The sequence below is a fragment of the Lepidochelys kempii genome, chromosome 5, assembly GCF_965140285.1.
Source record: "Lepidochelys kempii isolate rLepKem1 chromosome 5, rLepKem1.hap1, whole genome shotgun sequence".
NCBI classification, from domain to species: domain Eukaryota; kingdom Metazoa; phylum Chordata; order Testudines; family Cheloniidae; genus Lepidochelys; species Lepidochelys kempii.
Window position 1 is genome coordinate 65,895,534 of NC_136384.1, and position 26,190 is coordinate 65,921,723.

At 44.7% G+C, this 26,190-nt stretch overlaps 2 protein-coding genes across 12 annotated transcripts in view; one reads left to right on the forward strand and one right to left on the reverse strand.

The window, feature by feature from the left end:
* Positions 1-2,053: 2,053 nt before the first annotated feature.
* GIN1 (gypsy retrotransposon integrase 1) lies at positions 2,054-24,078 on the reverse strand. Of its 4 annotated transcripts, none has more exons than XM_073344621.2 (8): positions 23,922-24,078; positions 17,606-17,751; positions 16,626-16,819; positions 14,483-14,788; positions 11,256-11,444; positions 10,974-11,150; positions 10,465-10,753; positions 2,054-4,101 (listed from the first exon to the last, which is right to left on the reverse strand). In XM_073344621.2, the coding sequence occupies exons 2-8, from the start codon at positions 17,742-17,744 to the stop codon at positions 3,818-3,820; spliced, it is 1,578 nt and encodes a 525-aa protein (XP_073200722.1). In that variant the 5' UTR covers positions 17,745-17,751; positions 23,922-24,078; the 3' UTR covers positions 2,054-3,817. The 4 variants fall into 4 exon arrangements, with proteins under 4 accessions (XP_073200722.1, XP_073200723.1, XP_073200720.1 ...); XM_073344622.1 differs by lacking the exon at positions 23,922-24,078 and adding an exon at positions 23,447-23,875; XM_073344619.1 differs by lacking the exon at positions 23,922-24,078 and adding an exon at positions 23,430-23,875.
* Positions 23,801-26,190, forward strand: part of PPIP5K2 (diphosphoinositol pentakisphosphate kinase 2) — a 99,136-nt gene continuing 96,746 nt past the window's right edge. For 7 of the 8 annotated variants that reach the window (XM_073344610.2, XM_073344612.2, XM_073344613.2 and 4 more), the window contains exon 1: positions 24,070-24,171. The gene's annotated coding sequence lies outside the window, so the exon portion shown is untranslated. Of the gene's footprint in view, positions 23,887-24,069; positions 24,172-26,190 lie in introns of those variants that run through there. The other variant, XM_073344611.1, reaches the window with a different exon arrangement.

Consider the following 26,190-nt stretch of genomic DNA (forward strand, 5'->3'; position numbering starts at 1 on the left):
TCCATTTTTTTCCCTTCTAGTTATAAACACCACAATGTGTCACAAACCACCCTTTAAAGAATTGACTTGGGAAGTTGAGGAGTGTCCCCTTGTAAATTAAATGCATGTGCAGTTGATAGAGCAGGCAGTCAGTCTTGGTGAAATAGTGTGTCTGAGTTTTCTCCTAGAAGACAGAACTCAATGAATGTCATAAACAGGGTCAGAAGAATAATTTTCTGTAATAAGTATATGGGGTATTTCTATGATACTTCTCTGAGCATGGCTGGTTGTCAACCCTACCTGCAGCAATTGTTCAGGCTTCCTCCTGCCATTTTTCCAATTTCGCTCCTGGCTGTTTCATTACATAGCAAATTTGAACAAGTCTCCAGAAATTCCCAATCCCTTTTGCTAATTTGCCTAAAACTATTAATTATCTTCCTGGCTATATATATCCAGAGAGGGATCGAGTCCGCTGAGTGGAGGAGCTCATGTGTAGCTGCCACTGTGCAATTACCAGGAAATATGAAATATTAGTATAATTCCTTTTAGTGCATTCAGCCCTTTACTTTCCTGTCCAACACATAGTCAGTTTGGTGCTCTCTATTTTGGGCTCTGTAACTATGAAAGCACTCATTAATTATTTGTATTATACTGATGCCTGGAGACTTCAGTCTGGATCAGGGCCCCACTATCCTAGGTAGTACACAAACACAGAAAAGATCAGTTAGTATCTGGTGAAAAACATCCAGGGCAGATGCTCTGCTGCACCCCACAGGGAGGTGAGGGGAATAAAGGAGGCAGCTCCCTAGTTCTGTCTGATCTTATTCCTGAAGCCAAGAGACTGTCCCCTAGCTGGGGATTGCTAGCATGCACCTTATGCTATGGATGTGAGGTTAGAGGAGCTGGCTCTATCAGGCTGACCCCTGATGGGTGAAATCCCAATTGGGGAAATATAGGATACAGGGAGCAGACTATGGTCTAGAACAGCTGGCCATCAACTTCAAACAGGAGTCCTATAAAAAATAATATGTGATCATATAACTCCATATTATACGATAATACACACGGGCAGAATTAAGGTTACAGTTTTTCCTATTTGAGTGCTTGGCTTTTTAACCTTAATAATGATGGTTTTGTAAATGGAATTTCCTAAGATTTTATTTTTAAAAAGTTTTAAGACAGAGCCAAAGAAAGTGCATTTTCTGCCATTGTTTTCTAGATAGCAGTAGGATGCTGGAGATCAGGATTACTGGACTCTATTCTTGTTTCTGGGAGGCACATGCAACCTGGTGGTTAAAGCAGAGGGTCTGAGATATAGGTTTCCTGGCTACTGTGTATTTGTCAATGAATGATATAATCCTCAGTCATCCATGGGTCTCAAAAGTGCTTGGTAAAGTGGGTATGTAGAAAGCAGCCTTATTTTACAGACAGCATAGCCAAGCACCTAGGTTTGGCATATTCTTTCCAAAAGGCAGTGTCACTTAGTGGGCAAATCTGAGTTCTTCCATGTTCAGGACCTAATTTTCCAGAGGACACTCAGCAGTTTTTGAGTTAAGTCTCTTTACAGGCATCTCAAGCTGGCCACCCAGATTCATGAGCAGCTTTTGAAAATCTTGGTCCTGGATTCCCTTCCTAGCTGAGCCATCAATAAGTGTGAGGGCTGATTGAAAATTTTCAATGACAACTGTTTATCAGTGGCAAATTGGGTTTATGACATAGAATTTTTTCATGAGTAATGTCTGCTTGCTGCAGATGTTTTTACTTTTTGTCCAAAAATTTATCACCTGAAAAGGTTTGGGCCAAACACCAAAAAATCAGATTAGGAAATGCTAGCATGGTGCCTCATGCCCCCATTTTCCTCTGAGCCAGGCTCACCAGTTAGACCAATTTTCAGAGTAGCAGCCCTGTTAGTCTGTATCTGCAAAAAGAAAAGGAGGACTTGGGGCACCTTAGAGACTAACAAATTTATTTGAGCATAAGCTTTCATGAGCTACAGCTCACTTCATCGGATGCATTCCAGTGAAGTGAGCTGTAGCTCATGAAAGCTTATGCTCAAATAAATTTGTTAGTCTCTAAGGTGCCACAAGTCCTCCTTTTCAGTTAGTCAAAGTTTCCAGTGATGTACCACAGCAGCTAGGCAAGGGGGAGATATAGGCTGGCCAAGGAGCCCACCCCAAAGAGAAGAAGGGGGGGCATAAGGTACCTAAATTTATACTCCCTGTGTGCCCTGTGGGGGTATTGAAAAAATAACGAGTTTGGTTTTCAATTGAAATTTTTTGGTTTTCAATTTTTACCAAAAAAAAAAAAAAAATCAAAATTCTCCATGAAAAAAATTTGAAACTAACTTTTCTTCAACATTTTCCCTCATGTGGAAGAACTATTTTCCAACCAGCTCTCCTTCTGGATCTTCTAGTACTATTATCAAAACTATGAACTAAGGGAAATACGCCTGGAAGTATGAAGCCTTGGTCAACAATATGGGTCATGAAGTGCAAAAAACGAGTAACACCAGTCAGTGAAAGAGGTGAGACTAAAGCTCCCAGATCTGGACTCCTTCCCCTAAGCCAACGGGTGGTAATTATCTACTGCCATGGTTCTTGGGTCAAGCCCCAGTTGTGATTTAGGGACTCTGCAAGGTGCACCATAGCAAGCACACAAATACAACAGCTTCTGTGCATGCACACATGGTAATTCCCCCCCAGCTCACAACTCATCTTGGCAAATTTTCAGAGAGAGACAAGGTAAGATGTGTGGATGTCAGGAAGAGCAGGGCTCGTCCTATGTTTAGGACAAGTTTTTTTTATGAAAAGGAAGAATAATAAGGGAGACTGAAGACGGATTCCGAGCTGGAAGATCAGTGAACAACACAACACATTTACCAAGGACTGTCACTACAGGTCAATCACATGAGTGCCAAAATCTTTGATGGCATGATAAAAATCACCAATGATAGGGACAGACAGGACTGCCTGGCTGGATGCTCCAAGCACCTACACAAACCAATTGGTGTGGTGCTCATGCTGCAAAGAGGCTACATCTGAGATTTGCTTTGAAGAGGATAAGGAGAGACAGCCCCTGTACGTGCTTTAGGCAGCCCCAACATGCCTACCAGACTCTAAAAACCTCCTTTCCTTAACAGTGTTTTGATGGGCTGGGAGTAAAACTGGTGAAATTCTGCCCATGTTGCTGTAGGACTGTTTGTGTCTCAAGCAGACTGGTTCTTGTACTGCACTTTGGCAGCCCTGCTGTTTCATGTGGTTGTAGAGTCTTGCGCCAGCGATGAAGAATAGAGGGTATAAAAAGGCAGAGCTCACGACTTTCCCAAAGAGCTGGAAACAAAGTTGTAGAATTGTAGGAGGGTGTAAACCACCTCACCTTCCTGGAGCTGGAGGCAGACTGTGGTCACGTTGTTCATCTTACAGTCCTGGGGTTCTCAGAGCTCTTGAGCCACCCACAGGACTAGTGAAGAGGCCATAAAATGAATGCTATGCTGTACTTTTGTGGTTAAGGACTAATGCGCTGTAGATAAGACCACACTGTTAGTCTATAATTACACTGCAGATTAGAGTTAAGACCCATTGTATAGTGGTGTAATGTGCTTTTACTAAACTATTCCCATATTCCTTGTAAAACAAGCGTAAGCATATCAGTGCATATATACAAATTAATTACCAGACATGTACTATTATTCCTAAACATATACAGTTGTAAATACAAGTATCTAACATTCCATATTTAAAACTTGGCTAAGGAATTTAAAGCTACTAAAGCCCTTTCCATTCCACCAGAGAAGTTGAGGACCATTTCTTCCAGTGAAACATTGTGGGGTTTTATTTACTTAAGTATCCTCTAGCTTGGTTTGAAGAGTCCAGCAGGTTGAAGACCATTGCTCTGGATTTGAGTTAGCTGGCAGAATTCTATGATCTTCGGTAAACTCAGACTGACTTTTACATTCTGATGGTTCACTGTCTTTGCAGGGTAGAGGCAGCAGATTGTTTGCTGCAAGGGTATTTACTTCCCCTTCGACAATGGTGTTTTGTGGGCATGGCCCATATGAACTTTCCGATAAGCCAACGTAGTCATGGTCAACCACTATTGCACCTTGTAAGAGATAATGGTTGTCTGCAACAACAAAGAACATTTTGGTTAGAGTGGCCCTTTCTACTTGATTTAAAGTCATTCTGTATAATTATAGAAATACTAAAAAATGATGCTGGGTGCGAACCTATTTTCAAAGCAGTTTCAGTAGCACGGCTAGAATTTTTGTGAAGTCAGTCTTACAATGTGGACAGAACTTTAGCACCTTAATTTCTATGTGCACCAAATTTTCAGTCTCCTCTCCTCTATGATAAGGCTTGTAATGCTATCATAGTAGAGTACATTCCTTTATTTTTAATGCTTCACCTTGCTATATGTCTGCGGGCCAAACTGAGCACTAGCATAGCTCCCGCTGAAATCAGTACTTTAAGCAATGGATCCTAGATTCTTCTTTCTTTATATACTTATGATTAAATGTGGCCATCCCAAACACATGCTAGAAAACCTTAAACTTTTTATACTACACCACATTATGTTTTCTGATATATAGAACACACACACTGTATATATACACACACACACACACACACACACACACACACTGCAGACTGAAAGAATTTAAGAGGAAAGATTGAATGCTACTGTATATTAGGCAGTGGTGCAAGTAAGCCAGTAGGGTTAGGTATGCCATACCATTAAGACATTTATTGCTGGCACACCGTAAAGATACATTTTCAAGAATGAATTGTAGAGCCCTGCGCGGATACAAATTTATACCCGTGGATGCGGATAGAAATCGGTATCTGCTGAACCGCAGGGCTCTCCCAGGAACTGCAGTGGTGAAAGGAGCAGAATGTGGGGCTGCTGCTCCCAGGAGCTAGCGCTCCACGCCGGCAGCTCCTCTGGCGCAGCTGTACAGACCCCACACAGGAGACGCAGCTGCATGGAAAGGCTGGGGACGGGGCTTGGGGTGGTACAGCTGCACCGGAGGAGCTGCCAGCACAGGGCATTGGCTCCTGGGAGCATCAGCCCTACGTTGTGCTCCTTTCACCGCTGCAGTTCCCGGAAGAGCCCTGGGTTTCACCGGATACCGATTTCTATCCACGGATATCTGCATCCGCGGGCATAAATTTGTATTCGTGTAGGGCTCTAGTCACAGAACATTTATTGTGAGGGGGAGCAGGGTCGGGAGGGCAATAGCCTACCAGTGAGAGTTAACATCTACTTGCACCACTGATATTAAGCCTCCTTCTAGGATATTTGTGCCCAAGTGCTGGGTTGTAATTTGACTGGTCAGAGCTGAAGATTTTCATTTGAGTTGAAGCTGTTCAGTGTTTAAAAATCACTGCAGTTTGACACCCCTTACCTTTTAGAAAGGAAGAGAATTACTGAGTTCTCTAGATTTATAGTCCTGTCTCACATGGCTGCTGACCAGGGGAATCCAAAGAGTGAAATACTTAGCTAACTGCTAATTTGCATTAGCATCTTTTGAACAAGATCAATCAGCAACTTTAACAAAAGAAAACACACTCCAGAAGTGTCTGTGTGGTTAACTCCAGCAGGATCCCTGGAGGTTTTGTCTGGCTGTAGTGTCACCATAGAGATCTGGGATGGAGGACTGAAACATGCATAATTTAGTCAGGCATTTCAGCTGTTAAAGGCAGGCTGAGCCTGAGCAACCCACCTCTGCTAGAGATGGGTGAAATTTTTCACCCAAAACTTTTTTCAGCCAAAGATGGAGACTTGGCTACACCAAAACATTTAGCGAGTTCATTGTGAGTTAGCCACATTGCTTTGGTAAAACAACAAAAAAAGAAAGAATAAAACAAACAAAACCCAACCCACCAAGCATTTCAAGAAAACTTTAGAAGTTTTCTTTAATTTTTAAAACAAAAAGAATTAAGAAAACCATTGAATACTCAAAAGTGAAAGGAAATGTTTCGTTTTAGGTCAAAACAAATTTTTCAGAATTGCCACTAAACTGAAAAATCTGTTATTCAGCTATCTCTTCCCATACCAGGACTGTAAACCCCTTGGGGAGTGCAGCTGGAATCTTTTTTGAGTAAAAGGTGGGTTATTAGAGGTCATGGGTAAGGCTATGTTTTAGTCAGGGGTATTTTTAGTAAAAGTCACGGACAGGTCATGGCCAGCAAACAAAAATTCATGGCATGTGACCTGTCCGTGACTTTTACTAAAAATACCCGTGAATAAAACTTGGTGGGGTGACGGGGGCCGCGCCAGTTGCTGGGGGAGGGCTGCTTGGGGGAATGGGGGGAGCGGGTGGCAGTGCGCAGCCCAGAACCCCCGATGGTGCTTTGAGGGTGGAGGGGGCAGGGCTGGGAGGCTCCCTACCTGGCTCTGCGCCTTCCCCACCCAGCAGCAGAGTTTGGGTCTGGGAGGGGGCAGGGGGTTGGGGCACGGGACAGGGCGAGGCCGGCTCTGGGCGGCGCTTACTTGTGGGGGCTCCCTGGAAGTGGCAACGTCCCCCTTGCTCAGCTGCTAGGCAGAGGCGTGGCCAGGCAGCTCTGCGCGCTGCCTCCGCCTGCAGGCACCGCCCCCACAGCTCCATTGGCCAGGATTTGCGAAGCCAGCGCTCTGGGTGGAGGCAGAGCTGCCTGGCCATGCCTCGACCTAGCAGCTGAGCCACGGAGACGTTGCCACTTCTGGGGAGCCCCCCAAAGTAAGCGCTGCCCAGAGCCTGCCTCACCCCATCCTGTGCCCCAATTCCCTGCCCCTTCCCACACTCAAACTCTGCTGCTGGGGGAGCAGCGGGGGCCCGAGACTGCCCCAGCAGCAGCTGCTGCGCCTGGCACAAGGGCTGCCTGAGCAGCCCGAGTCAGGCGCACCAGCCGCTGCAAATGTCATGGAGATCACGGAATCCGTGACAAACTTGCAGCCTTAGTCATGGGTTAAAGACTGATTCTTAGAGTGGAAGATTCAGTTGTCCTACCCTGGAAAGGCAGGAGTCCTGGCTCTGATTAGCTGTTTCCCAGCTGCTAAGAATAAGAATTGAGATAAGAAAATTTTAGCATTGTACTTTTAGGCAGTGTCTTCACTGCTTAAAAAGGTGGGGCTTTTACAGCAAGATAACAAACCTGCAATAGTTATTGCACTGTACAATCCTTAGGGCTTGTCTACACTTACATTTTATAGCGCTCTAACTTGCTGGCTCAGGGTGAAAAATCACCCCTGTGAGTGCAGCAAGTCTGAGTGCTTTAAAGCGCTCGTGTAGACAGACTCAGAGTGCTGGGAGCCGGGCTCCTAGCGCTCAGAGCTAATCCCCTCACTACAGCTAACATAGTAAGAAAACACCTTTTTGTGAGTGAAGACAAGGCCTTAGTTAAGGAAGTATACATTTGCATATGGATGATAAAGTTTTCTCTTTCCCTGTATTTATTTATTTCTAAAAGGCCAGATTCCAATACGCTTACTCATGTCAAGTAATATTTTGCTCCTCTAATTTAACAGAATCATGGGGATTGCTCACTATTCCACATAAGGAAAGACATTAAAATTTGGCCTAAATTGTTTCATTGTTAAAGTTTGTCAATTACTTGGAAAAGCCTGGTTAAATTTCCCTCCCCATTTTAATGTCTGTAAATATTTAGTCCGGGATTTTATTAGCTATATAAATAGATTTCTAATTCTTTTTCTCCTTTATCTTGTGATTGTTGTTCTTAATCTCTGAAGCACTAGTTGGGAACAGGGGAAATCTAAATTTATATGCAGTCTACAAAGAACATAGTAAACATATTAGGCTCTGATCCTGTGAAGATTTATACGTTAACTTTTCACACTATAACTCCATTGAAATCAATCAGTGAGGCTACTCATATAAATAAAGTTAAGCACCTGAGTACATCTTCACAGGATTGAGGAGCCTTAAACAGAACTCAGAGTTAACTCTAACCCTGCAACTAGTAGACAAGAAAATATGGGTTATTTTTATTAAACTTCTGGGGAGAAAAAAAATGAGTAAGAAGCCAAGTTTTCTTGCCGCTGTGTGTAGTGGAGGCGGACATTTAACAGAATGACCAATTTTCACCTAAGAAATAAAAGTAGTTCCAAGGTGGTTTCAGGTGTCTTTGCTGTGTTAATTACAAAGAAATTGGTATTGCTACAACGCTCAATGAGTTTGATGCACTTTCAACAGTGGGGACTATTGCATGTATGCCAGTAGTGTAGTAGACCTGCCTGAAAAATAAAAAGTAGTTATGTTTTGTGGTAAAGGTCTTTGAACTTTGCGTTATTCATTAGTTTCCAAAGATCATGCTAAGTGACTCAGCACTAGCAACAGAAATGGCCACTGTTATCTGATTACAGGGTGGTGCTATTGTAAGGACAATGCTGCTCAAGGTGTCACAGAAGCAGTAGAAATAGACTGGAGATGCGTAGGGGCATTTCCAGTAACTCTCCCCCTGAAGTATAAAATTTTAGGCCCAGATCCATGAAGGGAGTTGGGGCTGTAACACTGAGTGGTATGATGCCTAACTGTTGGGTGCCTAGAAAAGTCACAGGAACGCTGCAATCTGCAAAGCCTGAGTTGAGATGCCTCGTCTCCCCATACGGTAAGTGAGGAGAAATAGGTACCTAAGAATGGGATCCACAAAAGCTAGTACCTTAGGTGGGCAGCCACCTTAAACTACCAATGGGAGAAACCTCACAAGATGGGTGTGTGCTAAGCCCTGCCCTTCTTTTGGAAATAGGCACCTAACTCGGCTGCACAGACGCACCTATTTGCTTAACAACCAATCCAGGCACGCAGATCTTCCTTTAAATTGAGTGTGGGGCCTGAAAGAAACCAGCAGGGGAGAAGGAACTCCCTTATAACCTTTAGCCTAGTGGATAGGGCACTCACGCAGGATGTGCGAGACCCCTGCTTCAATTCCCCCTTCCTCCTGACAGGAAGAAGCATCAGAGGTGCCCACACTGCTAGGCTTTAGAGCCAGTAATTCTCACTTTCCTGGCCCAATTATATTTAACTCTTCAATTCTGTAATTAAAGGTGGAACAATTTCAATAGGGGAGATGAGGGAGATCCATATCAGAATATTCCCTAGCCTAGTGGGGAGGCTGGATTTCAACTGGAGGTCTCCCACATCCTGTGTGTGTACCCTACCCACTAGCTAGGCTAAAGGTTATAAAGGGAGGTTATAAGGGCTATTTTGTGTGAATTCACCGGAGGGTCGCTAACCAGTACATGTGCTCAGAGGCTACCTACCAGATCAGGCATGCATGCAACTTAGGTGGGCCAGATGACTTTCCTGCTTTGTGAATCACTCTGGGGCTTAGATGGGAGATAGGCATCCTGACCCCTATAGTGAGGCAGTAGTACACATGCTCAGACAGGTGAAGCGTAGGGGATGAGTGACTTTAGGCACCTACAAGGTTAGATGGCAGCCAAGCAGGAGTTTTGCGGATTGCAGTGGTGCCTAAAACAGGAATTTGGCATCTAGGTACCTTTTGGACCACACCCTTAATAATTAGCAAAATAACTAAAAGCATTCTCCCCTCTACACTACAGGTTGAAAGATACCCTACCAGAAACAGTCCATTGAGATGGTACCTACTCTTTAAGGACAGACTAACAGGGTAGCCAAGGAGTCCCTGCCCTGTGGCTGGGCTATATATAAATAGGAAGGGAAGAGGAAGCTGAGAGAGAATGGGGAAGTAGAGCCATCTGTGCTGCAGCAGGCAGTGGTTTCTTTCCGGCTCCAGAAGTCCAGCCAAGCCTGATTTAGTCTTGGGGTTATGTTTGGGAGTTCTGAACCTAGGCCCTGAGGTGAGAATTTAACCAACTGGTATGGTACTTGGTCCTGCGCTGGAGCCTTATTAAAAAGATGACATGTTATTTATTTATTAGTGTGTTGGCGTCTCCCCCCTGACCCATGGCTATTGCCACCCCAATTAGGGGAAATTAAGGGGAGGCCACACCTGCAGAAGAACCACACTGGGTCACAAGGGGACACACAGGGACTGCCCATACCTTTATACATAGACTTTTCATATTATAGGTGCTTTTTACATAATTTGTAACATTCAGCTGTTTGCTCTCTCTGGATTACTGAGAATGATCCAAAATTCCAGATGTGTGAAATTAATAGTTTACCCCCTTTGAGCCATGAACAAATACTGCAAAAACACAGCAGTTTTACTCCTGTCTTCATTGGGAGTTAAGAAATAATCTTTAAACATAGTTCAACCTAGATCTGTTTTTAATGTGTTTACCAGCTAATGTGATTAGGGCCAAATGATGTTAGTTTAAACATGATTCCTTAATGTTGTTTCCAGCCCAGAACCTCCTTTGCTGAAAATGCACTGACTGCACGGACTACTGTACAAGGTCTTTGTAATTAATACTGATATATTTGCTAAGATTTCCTCTCGCTCAATAATATACCCTTGTCTGACAATAAAGCAAGTAGAATTAGAGAAGTAACAGATTTACCTTGTCCATTGGATCTTCTTATGTATGGCTTAAGGTGAGACATTTTGATGGGTCTTTTTAGTCTGGAGCCTGTGGTATCTCTTAGTATTGCACATCCATTATCTGTGATGTAGTCTATAATACAGGGACCAATCCACTCTGACTGGAAACGGCCGTCTTTCCACCAGTTTTTCCTTTGTCTAAGTACTTCATGTCCAACTTTAAGATGAAATGGATTTACTTGCTTTGGCTTCCTTTTAATATTGACCTTGTTTCCAGTTTGCTGTTCATCAATCCTATTTTTCACAATCTACATAGAGAAATAACTTGAATTAGAGCTTGTTTTCCTGAGAGGTGTTGCATGTTTTCATAACATTGATTGAATACAGAGTTTACCATGAAGTATACAGAAGTGTTATATAAAGATCTTTGGTCATGCAGGATTCATGGATTTTTTAAATATTTCAAACATGTTCACCTTAACTCTTTTCAATCTTCTCGTTGATAACACTTAAGTATTAGGTATTTACCTGGCATTTTGTAGCTTTTCTTTCCTCCAATACTCGATCAGCCTGTTTAATTGCTTCAAGGATTTTGGCAAACATACATTTATTATCCTCTTGTGCTTCTTGCAGTACATTTGAAGTCTCAGACACATAAGGGTTACGATTAAACATTTTGAAATATGGTGTGTTTTGGACTGGCTCCTATTTATAGGGGGAGAACACAGGTAAACTTAGTACTTGTCTTAGTGGGTACTTGCATAACAACTTCGGTTAACTCCCAACAAAAGAGACATAACGTACACATACCATGGGAGTCAAGTTAAAAGCATAGGCAATGGCAGATAAATTATCATCCCAGTCATTGGGGTGGTCTGCACAGTATTTGTTCAGGAAACTTTTGATTGTCTTGCATGTTCTTTCATTTGTGTCATCTGTCTGAGGATACGATAATACTATTTGTTTCATTCCAAAGAGCTCATATAGTTCTCTGTTGATCTTTAAAGACAAAAACACACAATGCACAGGAACAATCAGTGCTTGTATTACACTGCAGTAAATATTATGTACTCAATACAGTTTCTACCTTTCCTACCACCATATGGGTGACAGAAAAGATTGCCTTGTATACACCCATCTACATGTAAGATCCAATTTAAACAGTACAGTGTGGTCTGAAGAAATGGGCACGGGTGGGGGAGCCAGGAATTGCTGAGTTCTAAACCTGGTTTTGCTACTGACTCACTACCGCTTCAAGAATATCAAAGTCTGTTATTTTCCCCATCTGTACGATGGTGATTACTATCAATCTAACTCTCAGAGGTGTTAATTAGTGTTTGTAGAGTGCTTTGAAAATGTAAAGTTCTTCAGCATCACTAAGTATTACTGTATTTTCCCCCTGGGGCAAATCTGTTCTTCTACCAGATAACAAAGAGAGGCAACATACAGCAGAGAGCTGGAGGCCAACAAAAGGTTCTAATTCAGATTGAGTCACTAACTGAGGGTACGCCTTCACTACCTGCTGGATTGGTGGGTAGTGATCGATCTATTGGGGATCGATTTATCGCATCTTGTCTAGACATGATAAATCGATCCTCAAATCGACACCTGTACTCCACCTCAGCAGGAGGAGTAAGCGGAGTCGACAGGGGAGCTGCCACAGTCGACTAGCCACCATGAGGACGGCCAGGTAAGTCGAACTAAGATACTTCGGTAGTTCGAACCCAGGCCTTAGACTATGACCTCAGGAAAGCCACTTAATGTCCTTATGCTGGATGAGTCAATAGAGACTGGAGCAAATACATTACAATGAAAACTGGTTATTTTATTGCTTAATATATCAGGTTCAATAGGAACTGCTTTGGAGCAAAGGGGCATATTAAGGGCAGGAAGAGGAAGTGGCTAGAATGCTATCCCCAGCTGGCAGGTGGTTCCTGGGGATTGTTGTCAGAAGTTAGAGCAGCACCCATACTAATCTCGCCTGCAGCAAAATTGAAGAGGAGAATCAGGAGCTGTAACTGTTGATTGGTTCTCAGCTTCTTCTCCTCCCCTACCTTCTGGGCTGAAGGGGAGCAATCCTTTGCTAGGTATTCATCTAGGCCCAGGCAGAGCCAGTCATACTCCTATCTTAGGCCAGGACTACATTACAAGGTTTTGTCAGCATAGCTATGTCAGTCAGGGATGTGAAAAAAAAAAAACACACTAGTGTCATAGCTGTGCCAGCAAACCCCCTAGACACAGCTATGCAGACAGAAGCAGGCTTTTTTTAGGCATAGCTCATATTTGGGGGGGGGGGGTATTATGCAGACAGAAAAGCTGTACATGAGGGGGCTCGGACAGTATAGCTACACTGACAAAGCACTGTAGTGTAGACAAGGCCTTCTCTGCTGGGCTGTGGGAGAGTAACTAGGCCATAGAGGAGCCATAGCTACTCTCTTCTCTCCCCTCGCAGTGCAGCAGGCAGCCAGCAAGGAAGCTGTTGCTCGGAGTGCTCCCAATTCACACTAGAAGTACTCCTGGGACTGCAAGGAAAGTGGTGAGATGCAGTTGAAGAAGAGGTAGTGATGAAGTTGATTCAAAATACTTCAGTTTACAAGCACAGGGTGTGGGTTGTGAAATGCTTATAAATTGAAAATGTAAGTTGTGATAGGGTCAGGCCAGATGGCTACAGGAGAGTGATGAAAGCAGATATATTATCCCCATGTTAAGTAGGTCCCTTTTCCCTGGATAAGGTAACAGGGAAGGTTCCAGAACAATTAGGAACTTTCTGGAAACAATTAAGGCAGACAGGCTGATTAGAACACCTGCAGCCAACCAAGAAGCTGCTAGAATCAATTAAGGCAGGCTAATCAAGGCACCTGGGTTTAAAAAGGAGCTCACTTCAGTTTGTGGTGCACGTATGAGGAGCTGGGAGCAAGAGGCACTAGGAGCTGAGAGTGAGAAGGCGTACTGCTGGAGGACTGAGGAGTACAAACATTATCAGACACCAGGAGGAAGGTTCTATGGTGAGGATAAAGAAGGTGTTGGGAGGAGGCCATGGGAAAGTAGCCCAGGGAGTTATAGCTGTCGCACAGCTGTTCCAGAAGGCACTCTAGACAGCTGCATTCCACAGGGCCCTGGGCTGGAACCCAGAGTAGAGGGCGGGCCCGGGTTCCCCCCAAAACCTCCCAACTCCTGATCAGACACAGGAGGAGTTGACCTGGACTGTGGGTTCACGAAAATGGCCAAACTGAGGGCTGCCGTGAATCTCCGAGGCAAACAAGTCCGCCAATAAATGCAAGACCCACCAAGGTACAGGAGGAACTTTGTCACAAAGTACAAATTTAGTAGAGTCACCATTGATAGCTACAAGTGATCTTCAGGCCACAGATTGGCTTCCCACTGTAATATACACTAAGGTATAAGCAAACTGTAGTACAGGCAGGAGGCAGAGAATTCCTACTAATACTAAGGAGACTACATAGAATGTAAGCTCCACAGGCAAGGACTGTCTGTGTTTGTACAGTGCCTAGCACATAGGGGTCCTGGTCTATGACTAGGATACTACAGCACTACAAATAATAAAGGAAAGAACAGAACCTTCTTTCATGAGGTAGAGAGACAGTTATTCTTGAAGCATGACTGTCTTCTATATGTCACTGCCATTACTCCTTCACAGAACTTTTACTAATAAAAATACATTTATGTCTGTACAAGACAGAGAAAAATACTCATCAAGACATACCAAAAAGTCAAAGTAAGTGTTGTTTTATCCTTTAATTTTCAGTGATCAGATAGGAGCACTCTGGAAAAATATCTAAGACTAAGGCATTATAATTAGTGCCCACCCTCAGATAGCTTGGACCAGGCCCTGAATCATGAGAGTAAAGTCAATGACCTCAACTCCGCAAAGGTAACTGGCAACACATCAGTTTTTATAAACAAGTCACTGTAAATTTGGCAAATAAGCCTCTCAGATTGTTTACAATACCCTTGTATTCTAGACAAACATACCATCTTCCCTAAAATAAAGTCTTTTTAGGGCTGACTTCTCTTACCTGATGAACAAACTCTTCTGCTTGATCAATAACCATTTTTTTAAGCGGTCCATACAAGAAAAACACACTGACAATTGCCTTAGCAATTTCTACCGCTGAAGTGTCTTGTAGTGGCAGAACCACCACCCATTTTGTGAACAAGTCGGTCATCATTATGACATACATATGGTTTCTGCTTGTGGTATTAAAAGGTCCCATTAGGTCTATTGCGACTGCAGTCCATGGATCCTCTGCTTTGATAGGGTGTAATTTGGGTACTATGATGGCTGTATTCTTTGCCACCTGGCAATGCTGGCAAGCATACACCTAGGTCAGAAACAAGAAAAGAGGGACATTAATAAACAAGTGTCTGCTGAAGGTATAATGTCAAAAGAATAAAAATTTAATAAATAAAAATTTATCTATTATCATTCCAAAGAGAGCCAGAGATAAGAGCATCTCAGTCATTCCCCACCCAACCCATTAATTTTACATTTCTTTAAACTACTGAACATTTGAGACAGATATTCAGCTGTAGCAAAAACAAATACAACCACACAACACAGCACAGGTTGGGAGGTGGCTGTATGAAAGTAATTTACAGTTCAACTTTGAATACCAGTGATCCTGGGGCTCAGCATGCTGTTCTAGACCCACAGTATAAATTAAAGCAGCCTTCACTATCTTTGATTAATACAGCAGCTGGGCACCAGCAGCAGGTAGGGAAGCCCAGGTCATGTCCACTTTGCTCCAGTCAAGCTTCCTCCTTTGGTAGGAGGGAGGCGACGTGCATAGGACAAGTTATCCTGGCTTTATGCCACCAGAAGGTCCCCTGCACTAAGGTGATTTTCCTAGTTGCATGGGTTATATAGGCAGAATCTGGCATATCATTGCACAGACCAGCTTTATCTCATTAAACAGATATAAGACGAGATCCTGCTAAACTAAATGCAAAGAACTGTTTTCATTTAACAAGTAAGTTAGATAAATGGTCATCGGTATAAGGAACTGTAGCTGACTTCAAGAGCAACAATAATTTGGCAACACTGAACAAATGTATATGTATCTGTAATACATTTTATGTCTCAAGACTAGATTCTGTGGGTGCACAATCTGTGTGTGTTTGTGTGATAAGAGGTGCAAGAAGATTTCCAATTGGGTGTCCCAAATCAGAAACTCCCTCATGTACCCCTAATGCCCAAAAGGGGATAAAGATCGGCAGAGCCACAACTTCTGTCCTTCCCATACTCTGACCAGCCATTCTGGTGGAGCGTGGGTGGTGCGGGATAGTAAACTGTATCCCATAAATGGGTTTAACAGTGGTCTTGCAGCCTCGATGTATGTACGAGCACCTACATGTATTCTGCCTCCCTGGTGCGCTCACGGAGGCAGCACAGCCTCTCACCATCACTCAGTACAGGCTGTGCCTACAATGCACAATTGTGCTATACATTAAGCTACACTGTTAACAAGAAAAGGAGAAACAGAAAATACAACCACCTTGGCCACATTGCATATACAAAAACACTGATTCTGGGATCTTAAACTTGTAGTTCTGACTTTTTTTATTGTCTGACTAACACTAACTTCAAAAAATAATTTAATAATCTAAACAAGTTCATGTGCTTTGCTGAATCAGAGTCTTAGAGCTACTCAGGACCCCAAGCTTCACAGTGCACTGGAAGTTTAGTCCCAGTGATCTAGCCCACAAACGTAGTTTTTCTAACAGCACATTTTCAATCACTCATAACACTGAAAATAGTCTCTCTTTCTGAACTGATGCTAGGTATCAGCCCAACAGTGAATTGAGGAAGAATTTTCAAAAGCCCCCAAGTGACTTAAAAACACAAATCTCATAGAAGCCAATGAGACTTGGGTGGTTTTTTCAAAAGTACCTACAGATCATAAGTCCCATTGGCTTTTAATGAGAAACATGTTCTTAAGTAACTTAGGGTTTACTTTTAGCACAAACATGCACACGCACCTAACACACACATTTTTTTAATTTTTAAGTATGAGCAAACTATCTGTTCAGCTATTTGCATTAACAAAGTGAAGCAAAAGATATGAGTCTTGTAAAAGAATTATACAAAGTAATCAGCACTCTCTCAATTAAGCTTATTACAAAGATCAGATAAAGATATTCTGTAGCTATGACTCATACCCACTGTTTGACGTCATTTGTTATGGAAGTCCAGTAGTAACTAGACTCCACCAGAGTCAGAGTCCTCGATATGCCATGATGAGCACCCGCAGCACTTTCATGGCATTTGTGTAGCACTCTCTTCTTTTCCTCATCTGAAACAATTACCAAACGCATCTGTTTCCTGTCTTTTCCCACATAGAACAACTTATTTTCTGGAAGGAAAAACATTACAGATTATGTGTCATCACCAAGACAGAACAACAACAGAAGTCTATTAAACTATTGGATATACTTGGTTAGGTATTTTATTAAACTCATGTTATTTACCATTTTCAGCTGTGTACAATTACATACCAAATCTCTCTTTTGCAGGGAATATTTGTTTACTGCAGTACTCCACCAACTCTGAATACAGGGCAATGCACCCTTACTTATCCCCATAGGAGCACAAGAGAGATGACATTCCCCCATAAAGTCTCTCTGAAGCATAATCTATTAAGACTAAGAGGGTCACATGCTTCACAGTTTCTGTTAGCAGAGCTCATTGCACACACCAGGGACTTTTTGCACATCCCTCCATTTCCCACACAAGCACCCTCCCATCCACTCTATGCCATTCCTTCCAGCCCTACTATTACGGTAAACCAAATGCTCCTTGTCAGGCGTTAAAGTTGAGGGTTTATATTTTGAGTTTCCTTGAGTCATGGTCCCTCAATAGCTACAGATTTCACTAATAGCTAAAATGGGCTTTAATTATTAGATGGATCTCCATATCCTTTAAATACAATTAAACATGCTGATAAAGAGGCTAAAGGGGACAGATTTTCTATTTATGTAGAATGTTCATGTGTATGTTAACCTGGGATCGACAGATGAGTTTTATTTTATAAAGCAAGTACAAAAAAATCAAACACTGTTCTCAATGTGCTATGAGCAGTCTTCACCTGAAGGAAACCAGGAAGTAATGCATTTCCCAAGAGGGAGAGAATATTTCTGACCTTTGAAAACAAATTTTTTGGCTGCTCTTCTTATTCCACTTCTCTCACTTGCTAACGTAGTTGGATGATATTCTCCTGTTCGTTTGTAATAGGAGATTTGTTTCAGATGGAGCCCACCATTCTTTCCGCTACGAACCATTCTTTGCCTAAAATGCACAAATATTTTAGTGTATTGCAGTGACAGTTGCTCCAACTTTTACTGGATCCCTTCTAGCCCCTTCATTCCCTTATGCTGAATATCAATTGTACACATAATGTCTGACTGTCGCAGTCCTACTCAAGCTCCCACTTCCTCACCACGTTCTTGTGTTTGGGTTCTACATGCTAGACTCATTTGCTTTTATGCTTTCCTGAATCTGAACATGGTCCAGGTAAATATCTGGCCATATTAATTGTTGTGCTAAACACACTGTTCCCTTACTCCATTTTTATGACCATCATGCTCCATCATTTGTTATCTTATCCTTCACTCAGCTGTAAAACATACACAACACCTATCACATCATGTACTCAATCCCTCTGCCTATACATGATGTTGTTTAGTCAATTATATTGTAAAAGATCCAAGCGATGTGGCTTCCATCACATCCCTTAGAAAGACAATGAAACCACAGAGGGAGACTGCTATTTCTATTTTTAAATACTTATAAGGCTCTCAAATACTATGGTTGGGGATCATATAAGTAACTACGCAGACAGACAGGCATCTTGATGGAAAAAATAGACAAAAATAACTCCCAGAATAGAGATTACCATAAAAGCTTGTCTTACTCATTAATCTGTCAGGCAAATTAGATTTTGAAATCAGACTTTGCACAACAGGTAACAATTACTTCCCCATCCATGTGCTGACTTTCCTCGGTTCATGGTAATAAACTGAAATGCCACTAATAGAATATGTCATTAGTACAGGAGAAGCTTAGGTTTAACATTGGTAGCTTCAGAATAATTCCCAATAAATTCCATGTGAAAGACAGAAAAGTCCATGCAAGTTACATGGATTTTTCCAGTAGTCCATTTAAAAAAAATCTGAACCAGCATTTATAAGCAAGAATTTACATTTTTACAGTTTGATCCTGCTCCAGTTGACTTCAATGGGAACAAGATCAGGCCATAACAGACTGACATGCTATATATATATATATATATATATATCATTCCTTAATGTAATTAGGAAATTATTCTTGGTGTGTAAGCAATTTCCCCACTCATCCTTGCACTGCATCACAAGATGCGCAGTGTGACAGAGCACATAATCAGAATTTTAGTTTCCATACCATGTCTAAAAAGAAACAAATGATTAAGAGGAACTGACACTATCTACAAAAAAAACGAGGAGTCCTTGTGTCACCTTAGAGACTAACAAATTTATTTGGGTGTAAGCTTTTGTGGGCTAGAACCCACTTCATCAGATGTATGAAGTAAAAGATACAGGAGCAGGTATAAATACATGAAAGGATGTGGGTCACTATCTAGTCATTTTGGAAGCGATCCACTGTGTCTTGTATGGTCTCATTAATGTTTCTATTTGAACTCTAAAAACACAAATCAGTGGGCTATTGGTTTTCAATTTACTGTTTATACCTTCCTTGTTAAACTCTTGTGAGGGAAAAAGCTCTACAGTTATGTATGCATGAATTTGCAGTATATTCCCCCTCCAAAAAAAAATTAATGTCATGTGTGTTTGCCATAAATGAGATTTCATAAATATCAACACCACATAGCAGGTCTAAGTATTGCTTTTGTTATTTTTAAGGAACCTAAAATTGTGCTTCACAGGTCAACAGAAAGACAAGGTCTTTACCCCATAGAATGTCTAATTTTGGACATCATGGGCCAGACTTTCATGTACATATATGTTCCATTTGTAATACTTCAGAAACACAGAGGGGGCTTACTACAGCTGTAAGGCAGGAGAGACTCCTCAGGAGCTATAGGTCTGGGGTAGCTAAGTTTATACTGGCTGATCCCGGTCCTCCAGCATAGATGACACTTGTGGATGGGGAAGGGCTATATCAGGAGTGGGGCCTGAACACAATGTGCTCTGGTGATCCTGGTTGGCAGAGTGGCTCTTTGGGAACCAGCATAAGTGTCATTTGCCAGCATAAATTGGAGCAACCCAGAAGCTGCTCTGACTCAACTGGTGGAAGCGGTATATATAGGATAACAAACATCAGGAAGCGGATGTGGAGAGGAAGGATGGGCTACACAGCAATGAGATTGTTTTAACTGCTGTAAAATATCAGTAATCAACATTAATATTTCCAATTTTGAGTTATACTATTGCTATAAGATCAGACATGCTGGAACAGCAGCATTAAAAAGCTAAGCTGCATTAAATGTAATAAATTTTCTAAGTACCACATACACCAGGTCACTGGAAACCGTGGATGTTTTTCACATAACATACAGCATTTGTTAGAATAGCACGAAATCACACAACACTATTTAGAATTGCTCCTATGTCTTCCTGTGCAGGAAAATTGCTTCTGTTTTGGTTAAGTGAGAAGTCTTTACTCATCTCCAGCAATGGTAACAACTATATTAATTTGAAAAAGAGGGTTGATAAGTAGATTATATTGTAGACTACAAGTAAGATGGCTGACTCAACAAACACTACAACAAATGCTTAAACATGTACTTAGGTGCTTTGCTGGAAAAGATTAAATAAGCTTCCTTTCTAGACACTAAGAATTTCCTGTGTCCCTATGGATTGTTGCAGTTTTAGTATTTCCTTTCTTACTGTGTGCTTTTCTTCACACCAAATTAGACGACTTTCTGACAGGGAAGCCAAAGGAAGCTGCAAGAATGGTAATGTGCCCCTCCCCAGCAGCATGGGCCTATCATTTCGGGTATTGGAGCATCTCGTGGAGAGGTAAATCACTGCAGGGGGGCAAGGCTGGGGACACCCTGGCCAGTGCCACCCTGCTGAGTGCTGGATCAGACCCATACCCTGTCCACCCAACCCCTTGCATCTAGACCCCCCAGACTCAGACCCCCTTGAGCCTCACCGCCCCCCCCACAACCAGAACCTCCCCATCAAGCCCCCCAAACCACTGAGCTTCACCCCCTGCACCTAGCCAGTGGCTCTGACCCTGCACCGGGCTCATCTGCTAGTCCTGGCTGTGCTGGGGGAGGAGCGCAATTCCCCTGCACTGAGTGGCTGGGTCTGACCTGCCCCAGAAACTTCCCCCGGCTCTGCACCTCCCCTGTTTCCTGCCCCCATCGCTCCTCAGCTGCAGTGGGAGGGATCACTGTACGGCGAGCTGCTCCCCCATCTGCCCAACCCCCTGCAACTGGATCCCCCATACCCAGGCTCCCCCACCAAGCCTCAACCCCCCCTACATCTGGACCCCCACCAAGCCCATCTGCTGACCCCATCCCTCCTGCATCTAGATCCCCCCCCATCCACGTATCCAAACCACACCCTGCTGAGTCCCCCAACCTCAAACCCCCACCCTGATTAACCACACCCGCTATGCACCTGGACCACCCCATGAGCCCCCCACATCCAAACCCCTATCCCACTGAACCCCAACCAGCTGCACATGGACCCACACCTCACCAAGCCCCACTTCCCCAGCACCTGGACCCCTTTCTGAGCCCCATCCCCCCAGACCCCTCTGCTGAGCTCCAATCACCTTCACCTGAACCCCCCTGCAAAGTCCCATTGCCCCCACACTGCACCGCCCCCCCCACTTGAGCCATCTACACCCAGATTGCCCCACACAGAACCCTCTCACCTTATACCTGGATCCCCCCCCACACTAAGCCCCTCTACACTTGGATCCTGCTGGGCTGAGCCTCCCTGCCCACAGCTGGTGTGCCTGGCATGGGGCTGCTAACCCTAGTGAGTTGCTTCACCTCCTACTCCTGAGGGAATTCTGCACCAAAAAAAATAAAAATTCTGAGCACAATTTTAAAATTCTGCTAATTTTATTTGTCAGTAATTAAATGTGGAGGCTCCAGCATGGCAGTGGGGAGCACAGGCCACTGGCTGCATGGAGGTCAAAGATCACCCTGCAGCCCTCCCTCTCCCCTCCGCACCCAGGACATAGACCTCTGGGGCAGGCCTAGCCCCTGCGATGTGCCAGGTTCAGGTGCAGCCTCACTGGCAAGTCTGTGTCCAGGGGCTGCTATGTGGAACCTCTGCATTTATTTGTTGACAAATAAAATTTGCAGAATTTTAAAATATTGTGTGCAGAATATTTTTTTGGGTGGGTGGGGGCACAGAATTCCCTCTCTAGTAACTAGAAGAGATGGGCTTTTTAAAACAACTTGTTAGCTAGCACATGTCAAAATCATAGTGCGGATGAGGCAATTATAGTCCTAACTCAAGTGAGCAGGTTGTGGGGAAACACCCGCCTCCACCATGACAGCTTTTCCTAGTCTGAATGCACCCAGACATTTCACAATCTCATTAACGTCTCAACAAGTGAGCATGACAAACAATAGAAGGAAAGGGAACTGGAAGTGTCTTGCAACTCATCAGATATTACTGCTTATATTGGGCCAGATTTTTTAATCTATTCCAGCTACTTTCTGCTACTCCGGTGGTGCACAGCAGCCCTTGAACAGCTATCTAAGGGGTCCCTCTATTGAGGAGGGTTAACAAGTGGCATGGTTCCTCAGCAGCATCTCCTCTCCCCTCCCACTCACAACACCATGCCATGCCAGGCTGATCTCCAGCTGCCAGAATAGAATTTAGGGGCTACAGGCAGCTGGTACAAAGCAACCCAGCCCCAAAAGCAGGGAGGCTAGGATCTGGCCCAATGCATGAAGTGAAATTGAGGGCTTAATATGGTTCTCCAAGATGGAATTTCTGTTTATTCAACAATTTTTAAACAATTAAGAATTTATATCCCAAAATGCTACATTAAAATAACATTAAGGAGAAGTCAAGCACTGAGAAGTTTAGGAAATTACTGGGAAATGTCAAATTAAAGTTGTCTGTACAATCTTAATTTATCCCTCCTTGTACATATGCATTCTGATAGTCTTTAATTTATGACCACATACTATCATCTTTTCTTGTCCTGCAGTTTCCTCTTTCTTTCCTTGCAACTTCTGCAACAAATGGATCAGGAATCCTACAGACAAAAGCCCCTTCACTATACAACCCTGATTCAGCTTCTCCGAGCACAGTACATCCTGTGTAATGAATGAGACAGGGGTCCTATGGGGGGAAAAAGTTCGTGACTGTGTAATTAAAGTTAATCATAATGGGTACACACAAGGAAGTGAACGAAGGTTGCATGGGCAACTGTCCTTCCTTAACTTCGGAGTGCTTGATTTTGCAACACTGATGTTCTTTTAACATTTTTTGCGGGGATGCAAAACACACGCTTTTCAGGGTTGCCCAGAGGATGCTGCAAGGCAACGTGAAACTGAACAAAAAGTCTTGTTAATATCACTTTGCTGGTGGGCAGAGCTATCCAGCAGCAGTGGCTGGCACTGGAGCCATCTGTCTGCGGGCCTGGGCACACATCACTGCCTCAGTGTAGACCAGTGGTTTTCAACCGCTGGTCCATGGCCCCCGAGGAGGTTTGCAGACTATGTCTAAGATTTCCAAAGGGGTCTTTGCAACCGCAGATGCTAGGGTGGGTTTTCCTGCATGGAAGTTGACTGTGCGCGAGTACCGATGGGTGAGCCCCACGCGCCAGAAGAGGGGTCCTGCGCCTCAGTGGCCAGCGGAGTTTCCCAACCCCAATCATCCCACACCCCAGCTGAGGGCCCTGGGCGCAGCTGAAGGGCCTGGCGGTCACATCGCGGGGCAGGGGCAGGGGCAGGGCGGCGAAGGCGGCTCCAGCCCAGCCCTACCCACCTCACGCACGGACTCACGGTGCCCGGTGCTGCGGCCTGCAGGGCGGGCGCCTCGGAGCAGATGTTAGGCTGCAGACTGAGCGTGGCTGAGTCCCTCCCTCGGCCCCGGGGAAGCCCACGCCGAGCCTCACGCTCCGCCGCGGCAGCAGCCCTTGCCCAGCCAGCGGGAGTACTCCGAGCCACGTGGACTACGACTCCCAGCGTGCACCGCTCCGATCATCGCCTGGGCAGGCGGCGCAGCAGGTTGGAACTCTTTAGTCTCCATGGAGATGAAAATGGAGCGTTGTATGCTGAGAATGGTAGTCCTCGCGAGACTGCGATGCAAGCTGGGGTCTTTAGTCCCGACCGGCTGTTTCTAAGATCCGCTTGCCTGCGAGGATTTGCACATGCGCGACACAAACCCTGGGCGATATTGTCCCCCTTGCTTCCAGCATGCAACGAGTCGGGCACGTACAGCGGTAACCCATCACCCACTGGATTCATAAACACGCACCTGGCTATCGCGATATCCTGGCCGAGGAGGGTCAGGACCGTGTTTCTCCGGGCTGGCGAGACAAAGTAGTAGCTCCGCGCGAGAGACTTATGTGGCGCCCCCGGAAGTGACGACTCCCAGGGGGTTGGCCCGCGGGGGGCGGGCCCCACCAGCCCGAGGGAGGGGAGGGGCGGGGCGGGGCGGGGCGGCTGCTGTTCGTTCCTCAATGGGCTCGGGCGGCGCGCTGCCGCCGGCACCTAAGCCGGCGTGGGTAAGTGAGGAGACCCCGTCGCGCGGTGCTGGGGTGGGTCCCGGCCTAGGGGCGCGGCGAGGTCCCGCTTTCTCCAGCGGCGTGTAGCCCCGTGGGGCGATGGTCGCTACAGCTCCGCACTCCCGGGCCCGCGGGGAGCTGGAGCCCGCTGGGGAAGGGGCTGCTGCGCGCCCGCGGCCAGGCCGGTCCCCGCCGAGGGAGCTGGCGGGGGGGTAGGGCCGCTCCTCGTGTCCGTGCCCATCTCCGCGGCGTCGGGTGCCTGTCCTCGGCCTCCGGGCGGGGGTCGTTGAGTCCCAGGGCCGCTCGGGGGCCGTTTAAATCCGCGTGTGGCCGGCGCCACCCTAGGCGCTTCCCGCTTCTTCGTGCTGCCGCGCAGCCGGGGAGCGCCCGAGCAGCGATCCCCGGGGCAGGCACCTGGGCCCCGCTCTAGATGGCCGTTTCCCCACTGCCCAGCCCCAGCAGCGCCTTTCCTCCCCAGGGCTGTGGGGGCACAGGAGGTGCCCAGTGTCGCTGGTCTGCTCGGTCTCCCCGCCCTTCCCCCGCCCCCCCTCCCGGTGCGGCTTCGCGTGTGTAGCATGAACAGACACCGTGGTGAAAGGCAGCGCTAGGGCTGCTTCCTAGGGACCAAGCGCTGATCTTAACCAGGGAGCTAGAGGTTACTTCTGGAGGAGAAAGCGAACTCTTACTTTCACGAAACTCCCCTGAATCGGTAACCGCGTGTTTGAGGTGGGTGACCCTGGGCTTTGTTCCGTAAACATGATCACTCACAAGATGTCACGCTCCTTATTCCTTAATTGTAGAGTCAGCCTGAGGACAGTGGAATGATAATACACTAGAGTGATGCACAAATTTACAGACTGAAACCCTTTAAAGACTATTGCATGAATGTGTTTACAAAATCTTAGTTGAACTTAAAGAAATAAAATTAGATTAATAAAGATTCTTGGGCCACCAGGTGATTTTCTCCAAGTATGCAGTCAGATAACTTGGATACAATCCTAATGTGTTATTGCAAAGAAACCGAAGTGAGCTGTAGCTCAGGAAAACTTATGCTCAGATAAATTGGTTAGTCTCTAAGGTGCCACAAGTATTCCGTTTCTTTTTGCGAATACAGACTAACACGGCTGTTACTCTGAAACCCGAATTTCCATTGGCTTTTCAGGACACTTCAGCATTTCCCAAACATATTCTGTCTATCATCTAGCATATTAAACATTTCCTTTCAAACATAGTAGGCATAATAATTAGGCTTGATGTCCCGCTCTCACCTGCTTGGTCAGCTGATTCCAGGTATGTCTATGCTACAGGGTCACAGCCATGGCACTGCAGTTGTACCACCGTAGTGTATACACTCCTATGTTGCCAGAAGGGATTTTTCAAGTGAAGTAGATAATCTAACCCTCTAACAGACGGTAGCTAGGTCAACAGTCCACCTGGCTGCATCTAAAGTTGGGGTGAGGTTGTCCTAAATTTTTGCCCTGTGAGACTGTTTTCCCAGCCCTGAGTGATGTATACCAGACCTTGGAGAGAATTATCCATGGAACTTTCATCTTTGCTGCATTGGAGAGTTGCTCAAAGATAACTGTCCAGCTGGAACCCCGTTTCAGAACAGTATTGTATAAATGAATTTATATGGAGCTGTACTGAGATCAGTTTGCAATGTGATATGGTAACAAACAGGCCAATGCACCTTTTGAATGCGTACAGAGAAACATGGAGCAAGGAGGCAATGATAGTCCTGGGGGTAATCATGCCTCATGGTACTTTGGGTTTTGGGCGCCATATTATTAAAAAGATGCTCACAAAGAGGAACAGATTTAGAGAATATCAATGGAAGATATTGGGGTTATAGAGATTGATTTGCAGAAAGAATAAAAGAGCTAAGCAAGGCTTGAATAATAGCTTAGGAGTCGCTAAGTCTGAGGGTTTTGAAGGATGTAAAAACAAAAGATGAAGAAGAATTATTTATAGTAATACAAGATGGGGTATATTTCTGCATGGAGACAAAATTAAGGGGAA

Bases quoted from the DNA above. Each gene is read 5' to 3' on its own strand.
- GIN1 (XM_073344621.2), bottom strand. From the start codon at position 17,744: ATGGTTCGTAGCGGAAAGAATGGTGGGCTCCATCTGAAACAAATCTCC. The intron at 16,820-17,605 runs GTCAGAAATATT...TTTTCCTTCCAG, and splicing joins CAAAAAATTTGTTTTCAAAG to AAAATAAGTTGTTCTATGTG. The intron at 10,754-10,973 runs GTAAATACCTAA...TTCTCTATGTAG, and splicing joins GAAAAGCTACAAAATGCCAG to ATTGTGAAAAATAGGATTGA.